A 20,895-nucleotide genomic window follows, 5' to 3' on the forward strand; every position below is an offset into this window, starting at 1 on the left:
TCGAGATCAGCCTTCTTCAAATACTATTCAAAAAATTATTGCTGTCAAAGACGCCATGCAAGATCTGGAGAGCTACCTCCAAAAGATGAATGTAGTGCTTCTAAAACTAAGGACAGTTGTACTATCTGGTCATCCTCAGGTATGTTTTATTAACTGGATCAAGTTTTAAAGTGTTTTATTGACATGCCTTCTCTCTCTTATTAAGTAATTTTGGGATTGGGACAAGAATCGTTGATAGTGGTCGTGATAGATCACTATTATGTGGTGTTATATAACCTTGTTACATGATTTGAATCTTTTCTCAGATAACTACTGAGGTAGCACTGGTTTTGCTATCCATTGCGACGGTTCTAGTCATTTTCCCTTTCAAGTACGTTCTGGCTTTTGTTCTCTACGATCAATTTACTCGGGAGCTTGAGTTCCGTAAAGAAATGGTCAAGAAATTTAATGCTTTCTTACGAGAACGTTGGGAGATGGTACCAGCAGCTCCTGTCATTGTTTTACCGTTTGTAAATGAAGAGTCTACACCAGCAACTAAGGATAACAAGCAGCTCAGAAAACAAACACAGAGTGGTGATTGATAAAAAGTGCCAAATCTGTATTTCTAGTGGCATGTGCATCTTTTTAGATACACTAGAAGCTCAACAAGGAACAATCCTAGGAGCCCCAAATATTAAATATAGTTGATGATGATTATTAAGTGTATATGAGTACAGAGCCCTATAGATGTTAGTTATTTGTTTATCTCTTATCCTACTACAAAACTACTGTCCAACAAGGGAAATTATTTTTCTCACATTTCTTACTCTTGATCTCCAAAATTTGTCAGCCTTCGGAGATTTACTATGATTAGCGTGGCAACTCTATCCTTTACAGTCTCAGATAACCTTCTGCTCACTATTTTCTTGATCTTTATCCGAAGAGGGTGAGCAACTCCGTCATGCTCATGTCGCCTTGCGTAATTTTCTAGTCTATGAAATTTCACGCATGATGCAAGCTTTTTGACTCGCTATGCAAGCAGCCGAAATGTGTGAGAGAGAGCCGTTACAATTTGAATCAGAAATTCCGGAAGATTACTCCTTTGAGTCACATGCAGCATGCTATTCTTAGGGTATTCTTAGGGTCTTTATATAACAATCTTCACAAGCTAATTTAACAATGAACACAAACGGACAAAAGATGAAAGTTCCTTTTGGAGGATATGTGTTGATACTTGCCGTGATGGCTTCTGTTATATTACAGCAGCCTGAGTTGGTCACCGGGCAAGCTAGAGTTCCGGCTATGTTTGTACTTGGAGACTCGTTGGTCGACTCTGGGAACAACAACTTTCTCCAGTCTGTAGCTCGAGCCAATTACCTCCCTTATGGCATCGACTTGAACTTCCGTCCTACTGGCAGATTTAGCAACGGCTTGACTTTCGTTGATCTTCTAGGTAAGATTTAAGTTCATTTGTTAAAAGATTCATTAGGCTGTTTTTACTATATATTCTCTTTATCTACTTAATAACACCAAGTATTCTGTGAAAACAGCTCAGTTGTTAGGACTTCCATCGCCTCCTGCCTTTGCGGATCCAACTACAACAGGCAATAGAATCCTTCAAGGAGTAAATCACGCGTCTGCAGCTGCTGGCATCCTCGATGAATCAGGCTACCACTATGTATATATTTTTTTTAAGTTTTGTGTCATCACTTTTTAGTTAAAAGATATGACAGTGTTAAAACGGATAGAGGAATAATGGTGGTGTGTGCAGGGGGCAAGATTCACCCTGAGCCAGCAAATGGTGAATCTAGAGACAACACTGAGCCAATTGAGAACGATGATGAGTCCCCAAAACTTTACGGACTACTTAGCAAGATCGCTTGTGGTTCTCGTTTTTGGAAGTAATGACTATATCAACAACTACCTTCTGCCTAATCTATACTCCTCCAGCTTCAGATACAGACCGGCTGACTTTGCCAATCTACTTCTCAGTCAATACGCTCGCCAACTTCTTGTACGTTACGTCAAACCTTCGTATGGGTATTATCCTTTAATCAATCTTCTAATAATCTTTTGAATCTGTGAAGACTTTGTACAGCCTAGGTCTAAGAAAAATATTTATACCTGGAGTAGCACCACTCGGCTGCATACCAAACCAACGAGCCACCGGTGCTGGACCACCTGGGAGATGCGTTGACAGTGTGAATCAGATTCTAGGCACATTTAACGAAGGGCTGAAGTCACTTGTTGACCAGCTGAACCAGCGATCACCTGGAGCCATCTTTGTATATGGAAACACATATAGCGCAATTGGTGACATCTTAAACAACCCAGCAGCTTACGGTATACCTCCCTCTTAGATTATATGGCTGTTAAAAAGGAGTTTCTTCTATGCTTTCTACTCTGATCAAAGAAGGTTTATATGGTACAGGATTCAGCGTAGTGGACAGGGCTTGTTGCGGGATTGGGAGGAACCAAGGACAGATCACATGTCTGCCAATGCAGAATCCTTGTCCTAACAGGAGTCAGTATGTCTTTTGGGATGCATTCCATCCTACTCAGACTGCTAATTCCATTCTGGCTAGACGAGCTTTCTATGGCCCACCTTCTGATGCATATCCTGTCAATGTTCAACAGATGACACTCCTTCGCTAGTTTCTTTTTGTTATTGTGTTTCTCGGTCTTGAAGTTTGTATGTTATGATGGTTGAATCTGTCTAAGTATAAAGCTTAAACCAGAATGCTTTTACTGCAAAATAACATATGTGCTAATGAAAACGGGCAGAAGCCCTATGATTAGAAGTCTTAAAGAGGATATGTTAGATTCAAAAACAAAGCATGCCGATTTTCGTGTGCACCAAATTCCAGAACAAAAGAACATGTGCATTGTCAATTTACTCCGTTCCTACTACTCTATAAGTTCATTTATCCCACTCCTGCTCAATATGCTGAGGACCAGTCGTTAGATGTTGTGAAGTAGTCTTCTGCGTTCCAGTACCAACTTGATCTATTACGCGATCCCAACCCATGATGTGTGGAAGGGCAAACTGCACAAAGTACAAAATCTGATTAAGAGACAATCACAAATATCCTCTCCTTAAATAATAAACACTTGATCCAGATTCATGTGCTAAAATATGACAGGATAGCAACGCTCTTTGTTTTTGGTTCTCGAACTGATATATAATAGTAACAGAACAGAGAAAATGCAGAATTAAAAAATCTCATCTTACACTAAAAGCTGTCTTCATCACTGCAAATTCAGCTGTTGTGACAGGAACCACAAAACGGTCATTGGTATTGAGGATGTTATTGACAACGCCTGCAACAAACCGCAGAAGCTAAGTATTTTATTATAAAGAAAGCCATTTCCTGCGGAAAACTGTTATCGCCATACTACAATACTAATACAAGTGCAAGCTTCTAAATTTAACAAACAGAAAGCTCCCGTAACTAACTATTTCAGTAGGATACAGACTGATGATCCATATCACTAGTAATATTAATATTGATAGATTAGAAGCCTTACTCAATGAGAAGAAGTAGCCGCTACCATCCGCGTGGGGCTTAATTGACAATGTCTTCCTGACTTGACCAGCATTACTGAGGAGTCAAAAACATGTGTGTGTCAGAACATGAAAATGCTGTGTTAGAAAGAGAAAAATCAGCAGTAACATCATCAGTTGAAGCAAAAAAAAAAAAAAAAACAAACCTTGACTTCATGGAAGGGTCATGGAAAAACTCAGAGCTGTCTTTGGAACCCATGCTAATCAAGGATCCAACTTCCGTAGGTGACAAAGAAAACAACTGCAATGATGTATATAGCAAACAAAAATCAATTTATCAGACAAGAAAGAACACAAGTGAAGAAGATCAGAGAGAGAGAGCAAAAGATCAAAACCTGTTTCTGTGCCCCATCGTACTTACGCTCACCAATAGAAGGCATAAAAGTCATCATCAAGGATCCACGACGCTCTATCCGACGGTTTCCTGACTAAAATTGTACCCACAGTAAGTAATGAGAACCTAAAAGCCTTAGAAACACACACAAAACTAAAAAGAAATGGTTTTTGTTTTGTTTTTGGGGGCATACATCGATTTCGGTGAAAGTGGGGAGAACAGGTTCAACAGAGAGAGCAGCTTTGCCCTTGAAAATAGCATAAGGTGCGAACACTCGACCACTAGGCTTTGCAGCATCTTTTCGAATCAAGCAAAACAAAATTAGGGCAACCACACTCTTTATAACAGACTAAACGGAACAAAACCAAAGTTCGTACCTTTTTGACCAGAGAAACCACCTCTAGATGCAGAAGAATCTGACCAGCTTGCAAAACCACGCAACGTCGTAGCTCTCACTTTCTCTTCCAAGAGTGACTTACTTTGGTCGCAAAGACTCCTGCTTTTGGGGAAAAAAAAAACAAACAAACCCAGATCAGAGATGGGTTCTAAAATGTGAATTTCTTGAGAAAAAAAGAGAGGAATTAGGGTAACCTCGAGAGCAAAGTGCGAGCTTGCTTCATCATCTTCTTCTACACAATTCCGAGAGAAACGACGAGTACAAAGCGTCACTTTGGGGGGGTTTCTACCGAGGTTTTATGATTTGTACCAAAACGGGTTTTTAACAGGCGACCCATATTTTTTAACCCGTTTCCTATAATTTTATCTTTTAACGGCCCATGTGGACCAAAAAAACAATCTTTTAACAGCCCAATGGGCTTTTCTGTTGAATTAGGAATCCAAAATCAGATTTTGGAGAAGACGAATCTGGGAAAAGCTGAAGCTGAAGAAGAAGAAGACTGTAATGGCGGATTCAGACTGATCTCAGAGACTCAAAAGGTAGATCTCTCGAGAATTCTGATTTCGTTTCCCTTGGAGTTCAAACATCTTCTGAATCCTAATTTCTTACAAAAGCTTTCACTGTAAATTTTTTGTATAGGTTGAAAGATCGAGCATTCTGGTTAAATTAGCAAGATGTCTGACATTTCCATTGACGCATTGGTAAGCCTGCAAATGGTTTTTCACATTCTTGATCTTTCGAGCCTATTCGTGGATCCTATATGATTTTCGAAGTTTGTCTCTAATTCGCGTTTGGTCTTCTATCTAAAAATTATTTTTAGGGCCAAGCAATGGGTGACTTTAGTAATCATGAGAAACATGGATTTGATTTAGGAGCATTTGTTGGGGACTTGGCTTTTGAAGAAGATTCAGGCAGGTAAACCTTCTAATGTCTTCTGCTTCTCTTTATTATTCTGCTTAGAATAATCTCCTATCGCACTTGATCTAATAGACATTACTCTTTTCAATTTGATTTGTTGGGCAGTGAGGATATATCATTGGAAGGGCTTCAACAAGAGCTAGAAGAATGTCAAAGTGATGAGGTTAGCTATTCACAGAACTGAGATCAAAATTTTGAAAGCTGAAACTAAGAATGTGGATTAGTCGTAAACTGTTGGATCCCATGGATATGATGTCCTATCTTATCTTGTTTGTGTGTCAGCTCAGGTTGTTTCCAATATACTATCCAGTGGTGCCAAACTTAGAGACTATGCAAAAGGGGTAGAGAACAATCTACGAAAGGTTGAATTGGATTCAATTGAGGTTGCTATTTCTCTTACCTCTGTTACATTGTAGCACTTGTTATTGTCTACTTGCCATGTAACATATTTTTCCCCCTCTACGAGTTTGGGAATTTTTTCAACATTGTGAGTAGCTTATTTAAATATTTACCCTCCATGAATACCCAGGATTACATAAAAGAAAGTGATAATCTAGTCTCACTTCACGATCAGATTCGTGACTGTGACAGCATCCTCTCACAAATGGAAACTCTCCTCAGTGGATTTCAGGTACTGTATTTGAAAATTAGTCATTTATATAGTTTGTGTGTGTGTCTGTGTGTGTGTGTGTATGGGCTTCTTTCTCCACTTTGATACATGTATCTATATTTTCCTTGTAATCTGATTTCGCACTTTGCTTCTTTTCTTTCAGGAAGAGATTGGTTCTATAAGTTCAGACATAAAGATTCTTCAAGAAAAGTCAATGGACATGGGTTTGAGATTGAAAAACCGCAGGGTATATAGCCAATCAGTAACTGCTATCAGTTAGTGTTATCTCTTGCTGCTTCCACACGTGACTTATCCAAATGAGCTCTTCTATTTGAACAGGTGGCTGAATCAAAGCTAGCCAAATTTGTCGAAGACATTATAGTGCCACCGAAGATGATCGATGTAATTGTTGATGGAGAGGTAATTTTCTAAATCCTGCTTTGGTAGGGTTCAAGATTTGTGGTATCTCGTCATGTTGTGTATGTGTCTATTTTTCTTATTGTTTCTGATGCTGTAAGAAATTACTGATTTGGCGCATATGCTGTACTATGGCAAACGTGGGAAAAATAGAAAAACAACATGTTCTGGTTAAGCTTTGGTATATGCTGCCACAATGTGCAATACTAGTAGAACTAAAATGTATTAAATAATCTTCATATAGTCCTTACTGTATGTCACCTGAGTACGTGTTTGGGTAAAACTGTAAGGGTGCATTTAGGCCAACATTGGATTGTTGAGTTGGTTTTTTATTGTTAATCTGATAAGTCGTAGTATTTTCCTTATTCAGGTGAATGAAGAGTATATGAAAACGCTCGAAATTCTGAGTAAGAAGCTGAAATTTGTAGAAGCAGATCAAGCAGTTAAAAGCTCAAAAGCTTTAAAAGATGTAGAGCCTGAGCTCGAAAAGCTCCGGCAAAAGGCTATTTCCAAGGTTATAGATCTACTTTCTCTGTTACCTGATACCGGACAATTATAGATTTCGTATAAGGGAGTGTGTTAGGTACAAAAAGTTACGTACCTTTTGACTCAAAATAGACATTTGATACTTATATATTTCTTAAAGTTGTTAATTGTTGGATAGATAAGTACAGAACAATTATGTTCCTGATAAACCCAACTTATTTTACCTCATTGATATGAATCATTGTTCCTTCTCTCTAAAAGTTCTCATCTGGGGTAAATTCAATGAATTTGTAGTATTGTATTAATTCTGCGTCATTTGTGTTTGTTCTCTTCCAAATGACGACAGAGCATTCTAAATGTGTACTCATGCAAGATTTATTTCCGTTTTGCAGGTGTATGATTTTATTGTCCAGAAGCTTATCGCCCTTAGGAAACCGAAAACAAACATTCAAATTCTTCAACAAAGTGTGTTATTAAAGTACAAGTGAGTTATGCTCTCCAGGCCCCTTTATTTGCTTAGACATCATGAAACTACTATACTACAACATTTCCTGTCTTGCATGTATGTTTCTGTTAACTATTTTCTCATACATGTGTTTGTGGTTATCAAATATCAACTTACAGATGATTTGCTTGCTTTGGGTTTTACCTGTGTGATGTTAGCGAAGTTGTTTGAATTTAACATGTTACTGGTGTCCAGCTTGATATTATATTGCTTCTACCGTAAATATATGTGGATATGTACTTCACTCACCAATTATATTTTAATGATAGGTATATTATCTCCTTCCTCAAAGAACATGGAAAAGAAGTGTTTATGGATGTTCGTGCTGCCTACATTGATACCATGAACAAGGTGATATTCTTTATCTTGTTTGATTGCTTGCACCATCCTGCAACTTCTTTATATAGTCTTAGTTGGATGAGAAAGGATAAACAGATAGATTTGTCTTAGGTTAATCTCTGTAATGTACGGTAGTGAATACAAACATCCAATTGCACGTTACATGCAAGTAGTTATTCTATTGTGTATTCTCGCAAGAGTTGGACAAAGCTAGTTATTTTCTTTGTTGATTGAGCTTTGATGATTAAAGGCTGTATGCAGGTTATAGATAAAAGTGGTGTTTGTTAGCTTAGGCTTTCAATTGTTGTTACACCTAATGTATTGTGAGATCTGATTTCAGGTGTTAAGTGCACATTTTCGTGCTTATATTCAAGCCCTTGAGAAGCTACAGTTAGATATAGCCACAGCATATGACTTGATTGGGGTGGAGACTAGAACCACTGGCCTCTTCTCCAGAGCAAGGGAGCCACTAAAGAACCGTTCTGCCGTTTTTGCTTTGGGTGAGAGGATAAAAATTATAAAGGTATTCATTAACAGCGATTAGCATTTCTGATTGACTTTTTCGACCATTCTACATCCTCTGGCAGATTTATTATATAAACTGAGTTGCCTTTCTGACTCTTAATACAAAAGATGGTACTAGGTGTGCGTCTTTACAAATAGATTAGAAGTTGTATTAACTTAATATACACCATTATATAGGAGTGCCCACTGCCCACTTTGATTTTTAGTTCAGATATTTTTGTTTTAGGTTCGAAATTATAGGAATCAAATCATTGACTCATTTCAGTGTTGTACTTTCTACGATATGTGTCCGTAATTTGAAGGCTCCTCAAATAGATGTATGTTTTGATTTGTTTTTTGTCACTTTCAATTTGCATTAATGTAGTTGAGTATCAAAATTTGTTTTTTCTGGTATAGAAGAAGTAAATCCAAAGTTTGTTTAGTTTAACCATATTAGGTACCCCTATTATATTCTAAAAGTTTGTTGAAAGACTTAAGTTTCAGTATGTCTGCTGTAGGAAATTGATCAACCTGCTTTGATCCCTCACATAGCCGAAGCTAGCTCGCTCAAATATCCTTATGAAGTGCTCTTCAGGAGCTTGCACAAGCTACTTATGGATACAGCTACTTCTGAGTTCTGTTGATATTTCCCCTTTTGTATTTATGTTACTTTCCCTCACCTCTCAACCTCCTAATGTCATTTGTTTTCATTTTAACAGGTATATATTTTGTGATGATTTCTTTGGTGAAGAGTCCATATTCTATGAAATCTTTGCAGGTAAATTCTAATTTATCTCCCTTTGGCTATACCAAACTATGTGGATATTGATAACTGTTTAAAAGCACATCAGTATATCTTGTACTCTTGTAGAAATCCTCGCAACATAGTTAAGTTCGTTACTTAGTTGTTACAGATTTGATATGGTGTGAGCAGCATTTAAGAAATTACCTTGCCTTCTTCCGGATAGAAAGCTGAACCCTTCTACTTTACGATTGATATGATAATAATAGCATTTTTTTGGAAATATACTGAACTTTCCATGGCACAGGTCCATTTTCTGTCATTGANGTTGTACTTTCTACGATATGTGTCCGTAATTTGAAGGCTCCTCAAATAGATGTATGTTTTGATTTGTTTTTTGTCACTTTCAATTTGCATTAATGTAGTTGAGTATCAAAATTTGTTTTTTCTGGTATAGAAGAAGTAAATCCAAAGTTTGTTTAGTTTAACCATATTAGGTACCCCTATTATATTCTAAAAGTTTGTTGAAAGACTTAAGTTTCAGTATGTCTGCTGTAGGAAATTGATCAACCTGCTTTGATCCCTCACATAGCCGAAGCTAGCTCGCTCAAATATCCTTATGAAGTGCTCTTCAGGAGCTTGCACAAGCTACTTATGGATACAGCTACTTCTGAGTTCTGTTGATATTTCCCCTTTTGTATTTATGTTACTTTCCCTCACCTCTCAACCTCCTAATGTCATTTGTTTTCATTTTAACAGGTATATATTTTGTGATGATTTCTTTGGTGAAGAGTCCATATTCTATGAAATCTTTGCAGGTAAATTCTAATTTATCTCCCTTTGGCTATACCAAACTATGTGGATATTGATAACTGTTTAAAAGCACATCAGTATATCTTGTACTCTTGTAGAAATCCTCGCAACATAGTTAAGTTCGTTACTTAGTTGTTACAGATTTGATATGGTGTGAGCAGCATTTAAGAAATTACCTTGCCTTCTTCCGGATAGAAAGCTGAACCCTTCTACTTTACGATTGATATGATAATAATAGCATTTTTTTGGAAATATACTGAACTTTCCATGGCACAGGTCCATTTTCTGTCATTGATGAGCACTTCAATCCTGTTCTTTCAAACTGTTTTGATGCTATCGGCCTGATGCTCATGATTCGCATAATACACCACCACCAGGTATTAACGCTAACCCAACTAAGTGGCAATACATATGTGAGAATGCACTGAAAGTTAATGGTCCAGTGAAGTATGGTTAGATATATATTATCTCAGCATTGGAAGGATGAGTCTTAATGTCTCTCGAACTAAAGATTCAGAGACACTGGCTTAGGAAAGATGTTTCTAGATTACATACCTTCAACTGCTCCATATAGGCGTTCCACCCCAGTCTATATTTTGCCTCAACTGTATGATTATCTAGTATAGCTTAAATTTTACTTATTTTCATGATTCCGGCCTTTTGCAAGGGCCATGATAGTTTTTGTGTCCACTAAGTGTCAAGCAATGCTCAATTTCCCTCCTTTTTTTACAGCTTATTATGTCTCGGCGGAGGATTCCATGCCTGGATTCATATCTGGACAAGGTTCATAACTCTCTATCTCTTTTATTCTGTTTGATATACTCTTTAAGTATATATGTAGCAGTTAAAGCAATAAAAAGGATTCATTATTACTGTGCTCATCTGCAGCTGTTTTCACTTGGTCATTATATGTGTTTTTTTTTTGGGTACAACTTGGAAACATGGTTGATTTCAATCTCATTTTACTTTTAAGTATAAGCTTATAGATGCGGCTATGGTTGATTTCCTTAGATTCCATAGTCCTCTCTAAATGAATCTTTTACATTTTTCAAACGGAGCAGGTTAATATATCATTGTGGCCTCGTTTCAAGATGGTGTTTGACTCACACCTCAGCAGTCTGCGAGATGCAAACATTAAGACATTATGGGAAGATGATGTTCATCCTCACTATGTCATGAGGCGTTATGCTGAATTCACGGCTTCGTTTATTCACCTGAATGTTGAATATGGAGATGGGCAGGTTCGTTATAAGCATTGGCTCTGTCTCCAATGATATGTGTTACTGAGCTCGTCGCTTAATCATCGCTTGAAATTATCTATGACCCCTGCAGCTTGATATAAATCTGGAGCGGTTAAGAATGGCTGTAGATGGCTTGATCCTCAAGCTTGCGAAGTTGTTCCCAAGGCCAAAGCAGCAAATTGTGTTTCTCATAAACAACTACGATATGACAATTGCTGTGCTGAAGGTGAGTTGAACCCTTGGCCGTCTCATGTTAAGTGCACCCTAAAATGCCTTTTGTGAATCAGTCAGCATATCCAAACTTTTTACGAATCATTATTCTATCTATTGAATCTATCCTACCAGAATAATATCTTAAACTCATCTTCTGGTATTTTAGGAAGCGGGACCAGATGGTGGGAAAATTCAAATGCATTTTGAGGAATTGCTAAAGAGCAACACTTCGTTATTTGTGGTAAGGGCCAATGTTGCAATTTGATTATCTTAACTTTTCGAAGTTTTGGTGCCTTTATAATTTGTGTCATGATTAGAACACAAGCATGGCTTTGTAGTAGCGATGTCAACACAGCCTCGTTCAAGTTTCAATAATGGTGACTTTTGTTTGGTCAAGATAAACAAAGACCGTAGACAAATGCTAACATTTGTTATTATTATGTGTCCGTTATCTTGAATCATGGTTTTTTAATCTCGCAGGAAGAACTGCTGGTGGAACATTTCAGTGATTTGATCAAATTTGTGAAAAGTCGAGCTTGTAAGGAACTTCTGTCTTTCTTGTTCTTGCACACATCATTTAAGTCAAAATAAACCACTAAACTGTAATAATATGTAGCAGCTGAGGATTCAAGTTCAAATCCAGAGAGGTCCATAACAATTGCTGAAGTAGAGCCATTGGTGAGGGACTTCGGAAGCAGATGGAAGACAGCGATTGAGTTGATGGACAAAGATATCATAACTTCGTTCAGTAACTTCTTGTGCGGTATGGATATCTTGAGAGCTGCATTGACACAACTATTGCTCTATTACACAAGACTCACAGACTGCATCAAGAAGATAGATGGTGGATCTGCTCTGAACAGGGATCTTGTCTCCATTCAATCTATCATGTACGAGATCAGGAAATACTCCAAGACGTTCTGAAAAAAACATACATATGTGGTTGCTTATGAAAAGTATTGTAAGATAAGTCAATCTTTCTAAGCTAGTGAATCTAAAGCGCCAGGTATTATGGGTTATATGATGTATCTTTCAAAACCAGTTAGAGTTCCTGTAATATCTTTTGATACTGTTATCCCACTTTACGGTTATTTTCACAGCCTGAGTGAGTGTATGGAAAACTTTCATGGGAATGTCTATCCACAATTCACTATTGTCAAAGGTATAAAATTAGTGTAACAAGGATGAGAAAATTGAGAAAGGAGAGGACAGAGAATGCAGTTAGCCATGGCTGAAAACATAAACTTTTTACTGGTTAGAAGTTGCAACCTAATATTTACTTTAATCTAGTATAGCAAAATTACAAATTAGTTTTTGATTAAAGATGTAATAAAGTTAATTAAAATAAATATATTATATAATAAATTGTATGTTAAGTATTTAATTAATTATTTCGTATACACTTCAATTTATATTGTTGTAGTAATATAAATTGTTTGTTTTCTTTTAGATATAAAATTTCTCTTAAAAGATCTCTGAAAAGTTATTTTATTCCTGTCAAAATATTAAATTTTAGATAAAATCATTAACAGAGGTGAATCCTAGCAGAACTCCCATTCCTAGGGCTGGGCTTATTAACATAAAGACCCTAATATCAGATTCTGTTTACAGTTGTGAATATTTCTAGGTCAGAGAGCCCATCGGCTCACAGAAGTGAATTATTTGAAGGTTTTTACTAGTTACTCAAAATCGGTAAATATTATTTGAAGGTTTTTTTGGTTTTTTCTCTTTTCCCCGACAATATCTGTAAGAGAAAAAACGAGAATATACTTTCTGAGATTGAACCGTCATTAATTATCATCCCTAAGTCTTATATATTCAGTAAGAAATTAACGTCAAACAATTAACGTACCTGACTTGGATGATAAGGAAGCTTGCTGAAATCTCTTTCTCACGATCGAAGTCAGAACCACAAGCTTCGTATATATCAAGTCTCTTATCGAAGTTTTGCGTCTATTATTCTCTCTGGTCGTCTTCTATCTAAGAAGAACATAGGGTCAAGCTATGGGTGACTTCAGTAATCTTGAGAAACATGGATTTGATTTCGGAGCGTTAGTCGGAGACTTGGCTTTTGAAGATGATTCGTGCAGGTACGTAACATTCTCATGTTTCTTCTGTTTACCTCAATTCAAGTATATATTACAAATCTATGGTTCTGCTTCTATTTCGTTTTGCCCCATGGCCATTCATACATCGACATTACTCTTGTCAACTTTTTTTGTTGGGCCGTGAGGATATATCATTGGAAGGGCTTCAGCAAGAACTAGAAGAATGTCAAACTGATGGGGTGAGATCAAACGGTTCTTTTGAGTTACTCTGTACATGGATAGACTTTTATATTCCAAGGATATGATCTGATGTCTTCTCTATCTTGTTTGTGTGAAAGCTCAGGTTGTTGCCAATATACTCTCCAGTGGTGCCAAACTTAGAGAATACGCAAAAGGTGTAAGAAAACAATCTACAGAAGGTTCAATTGGATTCCATTCAGGTTGCTCTTTAATTTCTATACTCTCTTACTTGTGATACATTGTGGCACCTTGTTATTTTCTACTTGCATACAAGTTTTGGTGATGAGTAACTTACTTTTATACCATCCATGTGAATACACAGGATTACATAAAAGAAAGTGATAAGCTAGTCTCACTTCACGATTAGATTCGTGACTGTGACAGAATCCTGTCACATATGGAGACTGTCCTTAGTGGATTTCAGGTACTTGACACATTAATCATTGTTATATGATTTTGTGTGTGTTTATGGACTTTTGCTTGATAGGAGAATATGCTACTCTTGGTATACTTATATAGGTTTGTAAACTAATTACCCTCTTTGCGTCTTTGTTTCTGTCAGGAGGAGATTGGTTCTAAAAGTTCAGACATAAAGATTCTTCAAGAAGAGTCAATGGACATAAGTTTGAGACTGAAAAATCGCAGGGTATAAGCCAATGAGAAACCACTATTAGTATTTGTTATGCTAACCTGTGTGGTATTTGCTATCTATTTCACTCATTAAAATGAGCTCTTCTATGTGAACAGGTGGCTGAATCAAAGCTAGCAAAAAATTTCGAAGACATTATAGTGCCACCAAAGATGATCGTTGTAATTGTTCATGGAGAGGTATTTTTCTAATTCCTGTTTTTATGTAGCTCTTTTGTTCTGTTAGGGTGTCGGATTTTAGGATCTTTGCATGTGTTTGTGGTGCTGTATAATCATATGATGTACTCTTTCTTCAGGTGAATGAAGAGTATATGAAAACACTCCAAATTCTGAGCAACAAGCTGAAATTTATAAAAGCAGATCCCGCGGCTAAAAGTTCGAAAGCTTTAGAAGATGTAGAGCCTGAGCTTGAAAAGCTCCGCCAAAAAGCTATTTCCAAGGTTAACTTGATCCTTAACAATTTATGTATTTTTATGTTGTACGTTTGACTTCTTCTATGATGTCGCTGAAAGTAGTGTAAGCTAACTAAATCTGTTCTTATGTAGGTGTATGATTTTATTGTCCAGAAGCTTATAGCCTTGAAGTAACCCAAAACAAACATTCAGATTCTTCAACAGAGTGTGTTATTAAAGTACAAGTGAGTCATGTCTCTTCAAGGCCCTTTGACTTGGTTTAGTTAGTGGAATTACTATTGGACAACATTTCCCTAGCTCTTGAATGCATATTGTATTGATTTTTTCTTATGCAATTTTAATGATAGGTGTATAATCTCTTTCCTCAAAGAACATGGAAAAGAAGTGTTTATGGATGTCCGTGCTGCAGACATTGATACCATGAACAAGGTGATATTCTTTATCTTGTTTGATTGCTTGCACCATCCTGCAACTCCTTTATATAGTCTTAGCTACATCCAGTTGCACTTTACATGCCAGTTGTTCTTCATTCGAGCCTTTTGTCTCGCTTAGAGATAGATAAAGTTAGTTTTTACTTTGTTGAATGAGCTATGATAAGAAAAAGGCTGTATGTATGTTATATAAGACTTACAATTGTCGTAACATCTAATGTAATGTGAGATCTGGTTTCAGGTGTTAAGTGCACATTTTCGTGCTTATATTCAAGCACTTGAGAAACTACAGTTAGATATAGCCACAGCGAATGACTTGATTGGGGTGGAGACTAGAAGAACCACTGGTCTCTTCTCAAGAGCTAGGGAGCCACTAAAGAACCGCTCTGCCGTTTTTGCTTTGGGTGATAGGATAAATATTATAAAGGTAATTATATTATCCAGTGATAAGCATTGCTGATTGATTTTTAAGACATAAATCGAGTTACTCCTACCTTCACTTGACATTTTCTGTCTGATGCAGGAAATTGATCAACCTGCATTGATCCCGCACATAGCCGAAGCTAGCTCTCTCAGATATCCTTATGAAATGCTCTTCAGAAGCTTGCACAAACTACTTATGGATACAGCTACTTCTGAGTTCTGTTTATTTTTCCCCCTTTTCCATTTGTGTTATATATTGTTGCTCATAGCTCAGGGTTAATGACATTTGTTTTCATTTTAACAGGTACTTATTTTGTGATGAGTTCTTTGGTGAAGAGTCCATATTCTATGAAATTTTTGCGGGTAATTTCTAAATCTATCTCCCTTTTGCTTTTTGGTAGCTGTATAACTCCTTCCAAGATAATTACAATGGTTGTTACAAATATGGTAGTATCTAAGAAATTTATTTTTCTGCTTTCGGATAGAAAGTTAAACTCCTACTGTATAATTGATATAATAATGATATTAGCAATCTTTTCTTGGGTAAATTCTGAATTCTCCATGGTACAGGTCCATTCTCTGTCATCGATGAGCACATCCTTTCAAACTGTTTTGATGCTATCGGTCTGATGCTTATGATTCGCATTATACACCACAACCAGGTATTAACTATGATCCAATAACTACTTTGCGTGTTTGAGTGAATCTCTTGGAATCAGGGAATGTAGTTAGCTCCCCTTTTTCATTTTTTTGAAGTCACATTCTTATGTGAGAATGCATTAGAAATTAGTGGGTCCAGTGAAGTATGGTAAGATATTTATGACTTAATAATATCTTGCAAACTAATGATTCAGATGTTTCTTGATTACATAAGTGTTTCACAACCTATTTCAACAGATGATACTCTACTATAGCTTATATACATACCCCTTTTGTAAGGGTCATAATGGTTTATTAATTTGCCACTTTTTTCACAGCTTATCATGTCTCGCCGGAGGATTCCATGCCTGGATTTATATCTGGACAAGGTTTGTAACTCCTTGTCTCTTTTAGTCTGTTTGATATACTCTTAAATGTATATAACTGCAGCTCTTTTCACTTGCTAACTTATGTTTTCTCTCCGGTATAACTTTGAAGGTCTTGTATAGAATTTAGATACGAGTTCATAGATGTGGCTATGATTGATTTCCTTAGTTTTCCATATTCCTTTCTTGATGAATCTGTTACTTTTCAAATTGAGCAGGTTAATATTTCACTGTGGCTGTACCGGTTGTTATGCCAATAGCAGCGCCGGGCAGCTACAGTTAATTAACTCCTATTTTTTTTAAGACGAAGAAAGAAATTTGATTTTCTTCCTATTTCCAAAGGAACTGGAGTTACATCTCTTTTCCATTTCCATTCAAGAGTTCTTATGTGTTTCCACGCCCCTTTAAGACCCCGAAATTCGATTTTATTTTCGAAATATATGAAAAAAATTTCAAGATGGTGTTTGACTTACACCTCAGCAGTCTGCGAGATGCAAACGTAGAGACATTATGGGAAGATGATGTTCATCCTCACTATGTCATGAGGCGTTTTGCTGAATTCACGGCTTCGTTTATACACCTGTATGGAGATGGACAGGTTCGTTATGATTAAGCATTCCCTCTGTCTCTAATGATATGTGTTACCTGGAGCTTGTCACTCAAAGTTCTTGACTTTGTCTAATGAAACTCTGCAGCTGGATATCAATTTGGAGCGTTTAAGAATGGCAGTAGACATCTTGATTCTTAAGCTTGCAAAGTTGTTCCCAAGGCCAAAGCAACAGATTGTGTTTCTCATAAACAACTATGATATGAAAATTGCTGTGCTGAAGGTGAGTTGAACCCTTGACCGTCCCATGTTTAAGTGCACCCATGTAGGTGAATCTGACCTACCATAAGAATCTACTTTGATCATCTTCTTGTATTTTAGGAAGCTGAACCAGAAGGTGGGAAAATTCAAATGCATTTTGAGGAATTGCTTAAGAGCAACACGTCGTTATTCGTGGTAAAGGCCAATGTTGCAGTTTGAGTTTATTGAAATTTTATAATTTGCTTCATGATTATAGCGCAAGCATGGCTTTGTAGTAGCTAGCCTGCACCTTAAACTTGATGTCAACTCAATCTTGATTTTTGATTGTTCATATTTGTCTCGCAGGAAGAATTGCTGGTGGAGCATTTCAGTGATTTGATCAAATTTGTGAAAAGTCGAGACTGTAAGCAATTCTATCTTTCTTGTCCTCACAGTACTCATCACTTAAGTCAAATAACCACTAAACTGTTGTATATGTAGCAGCTGAGGATTCAAGTTCAAATTCAGAGAGCTCCATCACAGTTGCTAAAGTAGAGCCGCTGGTGAAAGACTTTGGAAGCAGATGGAAGACAGCGATAGAATTGATGCACAAAGATATCATAACTTCCTTTAGTAACTTCTTGTGTGGTATGGATATTTTGAAAGCTGCACTGACACAACTACTGCTCTATAACACAAGACTCAAAGACTACATCGAGAAAATAGATGGTGGATCTGCTTTGAACAGGGATCTTGTCTCCTTCAACATTTTTACCTTCGAGATCAAGAAATACATTACGAATTTCTGAAAGATAACATATGTGGCTGCTTATGAATAGTGTCAAATCTTTCAAAGTGAATCTAAAGCCAGTATTATGGGTTATGGTGCATTACTGAAAGACTGAAACCAGTACGAGTTTCTCTATGTCTTTTGCTACTATTATCCTATTTGTCTCAGCCTGAATGTATTGGATACTTTCATGGAAATCTCCATCCAACAAATCTCTAGGGTTTAAGATTTGAGATATAAAAAGGATGGGGGAAATTGATAAAGAAGAGAACAGAGACCGTTGCCCAATTGCTGCAAATGGATACTCTTACTGGTTAAAGTAATAATCTTAAGTTAAGTAACAAATATGCAACAAAAAAGAGTCTTCAGAGGCTCATTTCATTATCCGATCTCAAATCCTAAAACGATCAATATCAGTAAATACAGATCTTACATACCAAAACTAATTAACGCTTCCCTGAGTTATATCCTCGACAACTACACTACTAGGCAGTGGGAACACCAAAAAACCATCTACTTTCGCAGGGTAAAAGGACACCCTTCCTTTACAAAACATCCTCGTGATAAAGATGAAGCCCTAATCCAAATCTTGCACACGCACGGCGAAACGCCATTGCTTCAGCCTTTTGCACAGCATCACCATAGCCTTTGTCATCTACAGGAGTGGTACCTGTTGATTCCCTAAATATCTTCACAACACCAAAAACAAGATGTTGAATTAGCAAATGGTTTCAGCTTACAAGCGCAAAACAATGAACACATAACGGGCTCACGGATAGTATGCAAGAAAGTAAAACATCACCACTTTTATCAATTCATCTCTAAGGTCTATGAGAGTAATGATAACAGAATCTACAACCCGGAGTTGTTGTTTCCCCACAGTTGCTAAACATACACTCTCTAAGCTTGTATTGGCTTGACGGTGGTTTCATCACCTTCAGTGGATAATTCAGATGTAGACAAAGAAAAAGAACAACAACTAGGTCTCTCTATAGCTTTGCAGCTTATCGGACAAAAAAGCAAAGAACTCAACCAGAGAGAGAACCACTTAGCCTAAAGTTACAAATAAAATCAAACCAAATGTAAACGAAGAGGGAGGGAAAGACCTCAGCATCAGTGCCGTAGAGAGTCACACGATAAGCCACAGTAACATTTTTCCCATCAGGAGAGTAAGTGATACTTCGAACTTCTCCTGACCATTCTGAGAAAACAGAGAAACACAGACAAAAAAAAAGTCAAAACCAAAACCCAAACATAAACCCAAAAAGAACAAGAATGGTTTAAAACAGACCTGGAGCATGCATATTCATGATCCTATTAACAATGNTAAAACATCACCACTTTTATCAATTCATCTCTAAGGTCTATGAGAGTAATGATAACAGAATCTACAACCCGGAGTTGTTGTTTCCCCACAGTTGCTAAACATACACTCTCTAAGCTTGTATTGGCTTGACGGTGGTTTCATCACCTTCAGTGGATAATTCAGATGTAGACAAAGAAAAAGAACAACAACTAGGTCTCTCTATAGCTTTGCAGCTTATCGGACAAAAAAGCAAAGAACTCAACCAGAGAGAGAACCACTTAGCCTAAAGTTACAAATCAAATCAAACCAAATGTAAACGAAGAGGGAGGGAAAGACCTCAGCATCAGTGCCGTAGAGAGTCACACGATAAGCCACAGTAACATTTTTCCCATCAGGAGAGTAAGTGATACTTCGAACTCCTCCTGACCATTCTGAGAAAACAGAGAAACACAGACAAAAAAAAAGTCAAAACCAAAACCCAAACATAAACCCAAAAAGAACAAGAATGGTTTAAAACAGACCTGGAGCATGCATATTCATGATCCTATTAACAATGTGCCTGAGAATCATCAACACAAGCAAGTATTAAGTATGAGTATGACCCAAAAAAAAACCACAAACAGGGTCTCTGAACCCCCACCCCAAAATCAAAAGAAAGAGATTACCAGGGGATGTATTTCATGGAGTACCCATCTTCAACTCTGGTTCGGATGACTGAATCTGGAACCTTTTTGTTAAGCTCCTTGAGAATCTCAGCGAGTGGTCTACTGATTCCTGAAGTTGGAACATCGTTTTCAACTTCAGAAGAGAATCTACGAACACCCTTTCCCATTTCCCTCGATACAGCAGCTGCTCCGCTCCTCAACGTCCATTTCGCCGCCTTCAACCGTAGCCCTAACCCTAACCCCGCCATTTTCTTTCGCCGGACCAAATTCTCAAAGGTCGCGTTTGTTTTGTATTTAATTAATCAAATAATTAGGTTTAAGTTTAACTTTTGGAATTCGAAGAGAGCAAAACGACGACGTTGCGAGGGTTCTTGTCTTCTCGAACCAGATTCAACAACTCTCTCTCTCTCTCTCTCTCTCTCTCTCTCGCTCCCGGCGTCTGTGTTCTTCTTTGCTTGAGTAAGCCGAGTGAGTTTAATCTAATCTCTGTTATGAAGTTTTTTTCTTGCTTTTTGCTTCTTCCCCAATTCTTATATTCTGTGCTATGAACTCTATCTGCAGAACAGGCTCAAGTAAAGAAAGAACAAAACTTATGGATTCATCAGATAAATGGGAAATTATCCATATACCTGAAAAGCCTGCATTGTCACCTGACCATCAGCCAACTGGTATGATTCAATCTCAAAGGCTTCTCCTTTTGGAATTTTTTTAGTCTATCAAAGGTTCTTTTTTGAAACTTCTTGTGTGTGTGTTGTTGTTGTTGTTCACAGTGAAGGTATGTGCGAGTCTAATAAAACCCAAAACCCAAATTTGCCAATACGATAGTAAGGTTTGTCACTCTTTATTTCGTTGATTAAATTTTACAGCTGCTCTGCATAACTGTAATCTCATGAGTGAATTTGTTGACTCTGGTATGATTAGGCATTTATGTAAGATTGCTCCTTTAGAAGATCTTCGTCATGTAAAAAGGGTGAAGAAGAAGATTCTTCCTGATAGCGGTATCTCATTGTTAGTTTTTTTTGTTGGCGTGGTGGTGATTGAATATTGATACACCAT

At 37.2% G+C, this 20,895-nt stretch overlaps 5 protein-coding genes and 2 pseudogenes across 5 annotated transcripts in view; 5 read left to right on the forward strand and 2 right to left on the reverse strand.

Annotated features, from left to right (window-relative positions):
- The window catches only part of LOC109124718, a 10,201-nt gene extending 9,396 nt beyond the window's left edge, over window positions 1–805 (forward strand). The window contains exon 12 of the mRNA XM_010417530.2: window positions 359–805. Within this exon, the coding sequence (XP_010415832.1) occupies window positions 359–581 (223 nt within the window). The 3' untranslated portion in view covers window positions 582–805. The remainder of the gene's footprint in view (window positions 1–358) is intronic.
- Window positions 1,144–2,735, forward strand: LOC104701790 (GDSL esterase/lipase At1g71250-like). The gene is made up of 5 exons (XM_010417532.2): window positions 1,144–1,432; window positions 1,530–1,657; window positions 1,751–1,993; window positions 2,067–2,322; window positions 2,411–2,735. Exons 1-5 carry the CDS (start codon window positions 1,159–1,161, stop codon window positions 2,632–2,634), a joined length of 1,125 nt encoding a protein of 374 aa, XP_010415834.1. The 5' UTR covers window positions 1,144–1,158; the 3' UTR covers window positions 2,635–2,735.
- Window positions 2,748–4,563, reverse strand: LOC104701791 (single-stranded DNA-binding protein WHY2, mitochondrial). Its single transcript, XM_010417534.2, has 8 exons — window positions 4,470–4,563; window positions 4,256–4,374; window positions 4,072–4,175; window positions 3,880–3,972; window positions 3,691–3,785; window positions 3,508–3,581; window positions 3,212–3,300; window positions 2,748–3,025 (listed from the first exon to the last, which is right to left on the reverse strand). Exons 1-8 carry the CDS (start codon window positions 4,499–4,501, stop codon window positions 2,900–2,902), a joined length of 732 nt encoding a protein of 243 aa, XP_010415836.1. The 5' UTR covers window positions 4,502–4,563; the 3' UTR covers window positions 2,748–2,899.
- On the forward strand, window positions 4,722–12,196 carry LOC104701792 (vacuolar protein sorting-associated protein 52 A). The gene is made up of 21 exons (XM_010417535.2): window positions 4,722–4,814; window positions 4,915–4,976; window positions 5,096–5,190; window positions 5,299–5,356; window positions 5,481–5,576; window positions 5,723–5,824; window positions 5,967–6,050; window positions 6,143–6,223; window positions 6,591–6,734; window positions 7,099–7,190; window positions 7,481–7,562; window positions 7,891–8,073; window positions 8,573–8,688; window positions 8,774–8,832; window positions 9,886–9,986; window positions 10,342–10,392; window positions 10,671–10,850; window positions 10,942–11,076; window positions 11,230–11,304; window positions 11,544–11,601; window positions 11,683–12,196. Exons 2-21 carry the CDS (start codon window positions 4,950–4,952, stop codon window positions 11,985–11,987), a joined length of 2,124 nt encoding a protein of 707 aa, XP_010415837.1. The 5' UTR covers window positions 4,722–4,814; window positions 4,915–4,949; the 3' UTR covers window positions 11,988–12,196.
- LOC104704824 lies at window positions 13,068–17,939 on the forward strand (annotated as a pseudogene).
- Window positions 18,228–20,129, reverse strand: LOC104701795. The gene is made up of 4 exons (XM_010417536.2): window positions 19,840–20,129; window positions 19,696–19,733; window positions 19,511–19,605; window positions 18,228–18,557 (listed from the first exon to the last, which is right to left on the reverse strand). The coding sequence occupies exons 1-4, from the start codon at window positions 20,085–20,087 to the stop codon at window positions 18,414–18,416; spliced, it is 525 nt and encodes a 174-aa protein (XP_010415838.1). The 5' UTR covers window positions 20,088–20,129; the 3' UTR covers window positions 18,228–18,413.
- The window catches only part of LOC104701793, a 3,149-nt pseudogene continuing 2,477 nt past the window's right edge, over window positions 20,224–20,895 (forward strand).

Source organism: Camelina sativa, chromosome 7 (assembly GCF_000633955.1).
Source record: "Camelina sativa cultivar DH55 chromosome 7, Cs, whole genome shotgun sequence".
Taxonomy (NCBI): domain Eukaryota; kingdom Viridiplantae; phylum Streptophyta; class Magnoliopsida; order Brassicales; family Brassicaceae; genus Camelina; species Camelina sativa.

Bases quoted from the DNA above. Each gene is read 5' to 3' on its own strand.
- LOC104701792 (XM_010417535.2), top strand. From the start codon at position 4,950: ATGTCTGACATTTCCATTGACGCATTG. The intron at 6,735-7,098 runs GTTATAGATCTA...TCCGTTTTGCAG, and splicing joins GGCAAAAGGCTATTTCCAAG to GTGTATGATTTTATTGTCCA. The intron at 11,077-11,229 runs GTGAGTTGAACC...CTGGTATTTTAG, and splicing joins TGACAATTGCTGTGCTGAAG to GAAGCGGGACCAGATGGTGG.
- LOC104701795 (XM_010417536.2), bottom strand. From the start codon at position 20,087: ATGGCGGGGTTAGGGTTAGGGCTACGGTTGAAGGCGGCGAAATGGACG. The intron at 19,734-19,839 runs GTAATCTCTTTC...GATGATTCTCAG, and splicing joins TCCATGAAATACATCCCCTG to GCACATTGTTAATAGGATCA. The intron at 18,558-19,510 runs GTCTTTCCCTCC...GGTGTTGTGAAG, and splicing joins TCTACGGCACTGATGCTGAG to ATATTTAGGGAATCAACAGG.
- LOC104701790 (XM_010417532.2), top strand. From the start codon at position 1,159: ATGAACACAAACGGACAAAAGATGAAAGTTCCTTTTGGAGGATATGTG. The intron at 1,658-1,750 runs GTATATATTTTT...TGGTGTGTGCAG, and splicing joins ATGAATCAGGCTACCACTAT to GGGGCAAGATTCACCCTGAG. The intron at 1,994-2,066 runs GTACGTTACGTC...GAATCTGTGAAG, and splicing joins AATACGCTCGCCAACTTCTT to ACTTTGTACAGCCTAGGTCT.
- LOC104701791 (XM_010417534.2), bottom strand. From the start codon at position 4,501: ATGATGAAGCAAGCTCGCACTTTGCTCTCGAG. The intron at 4,375-4,469 runs GTTACCCTAATT...CCCCAAAAGCAG, and splicing joins GCTCGCACTTTGCTCTCGAG to GAGTCTTTGCGACCAAAGTA. The intron at 4,176-4,255 runs GTACGAACTTTG...TGATTCGAAAAG, and splicing joins TGGTTTCTCTGGTCAAAAAG to ATGCTGCAAAGCCTAGTGGT.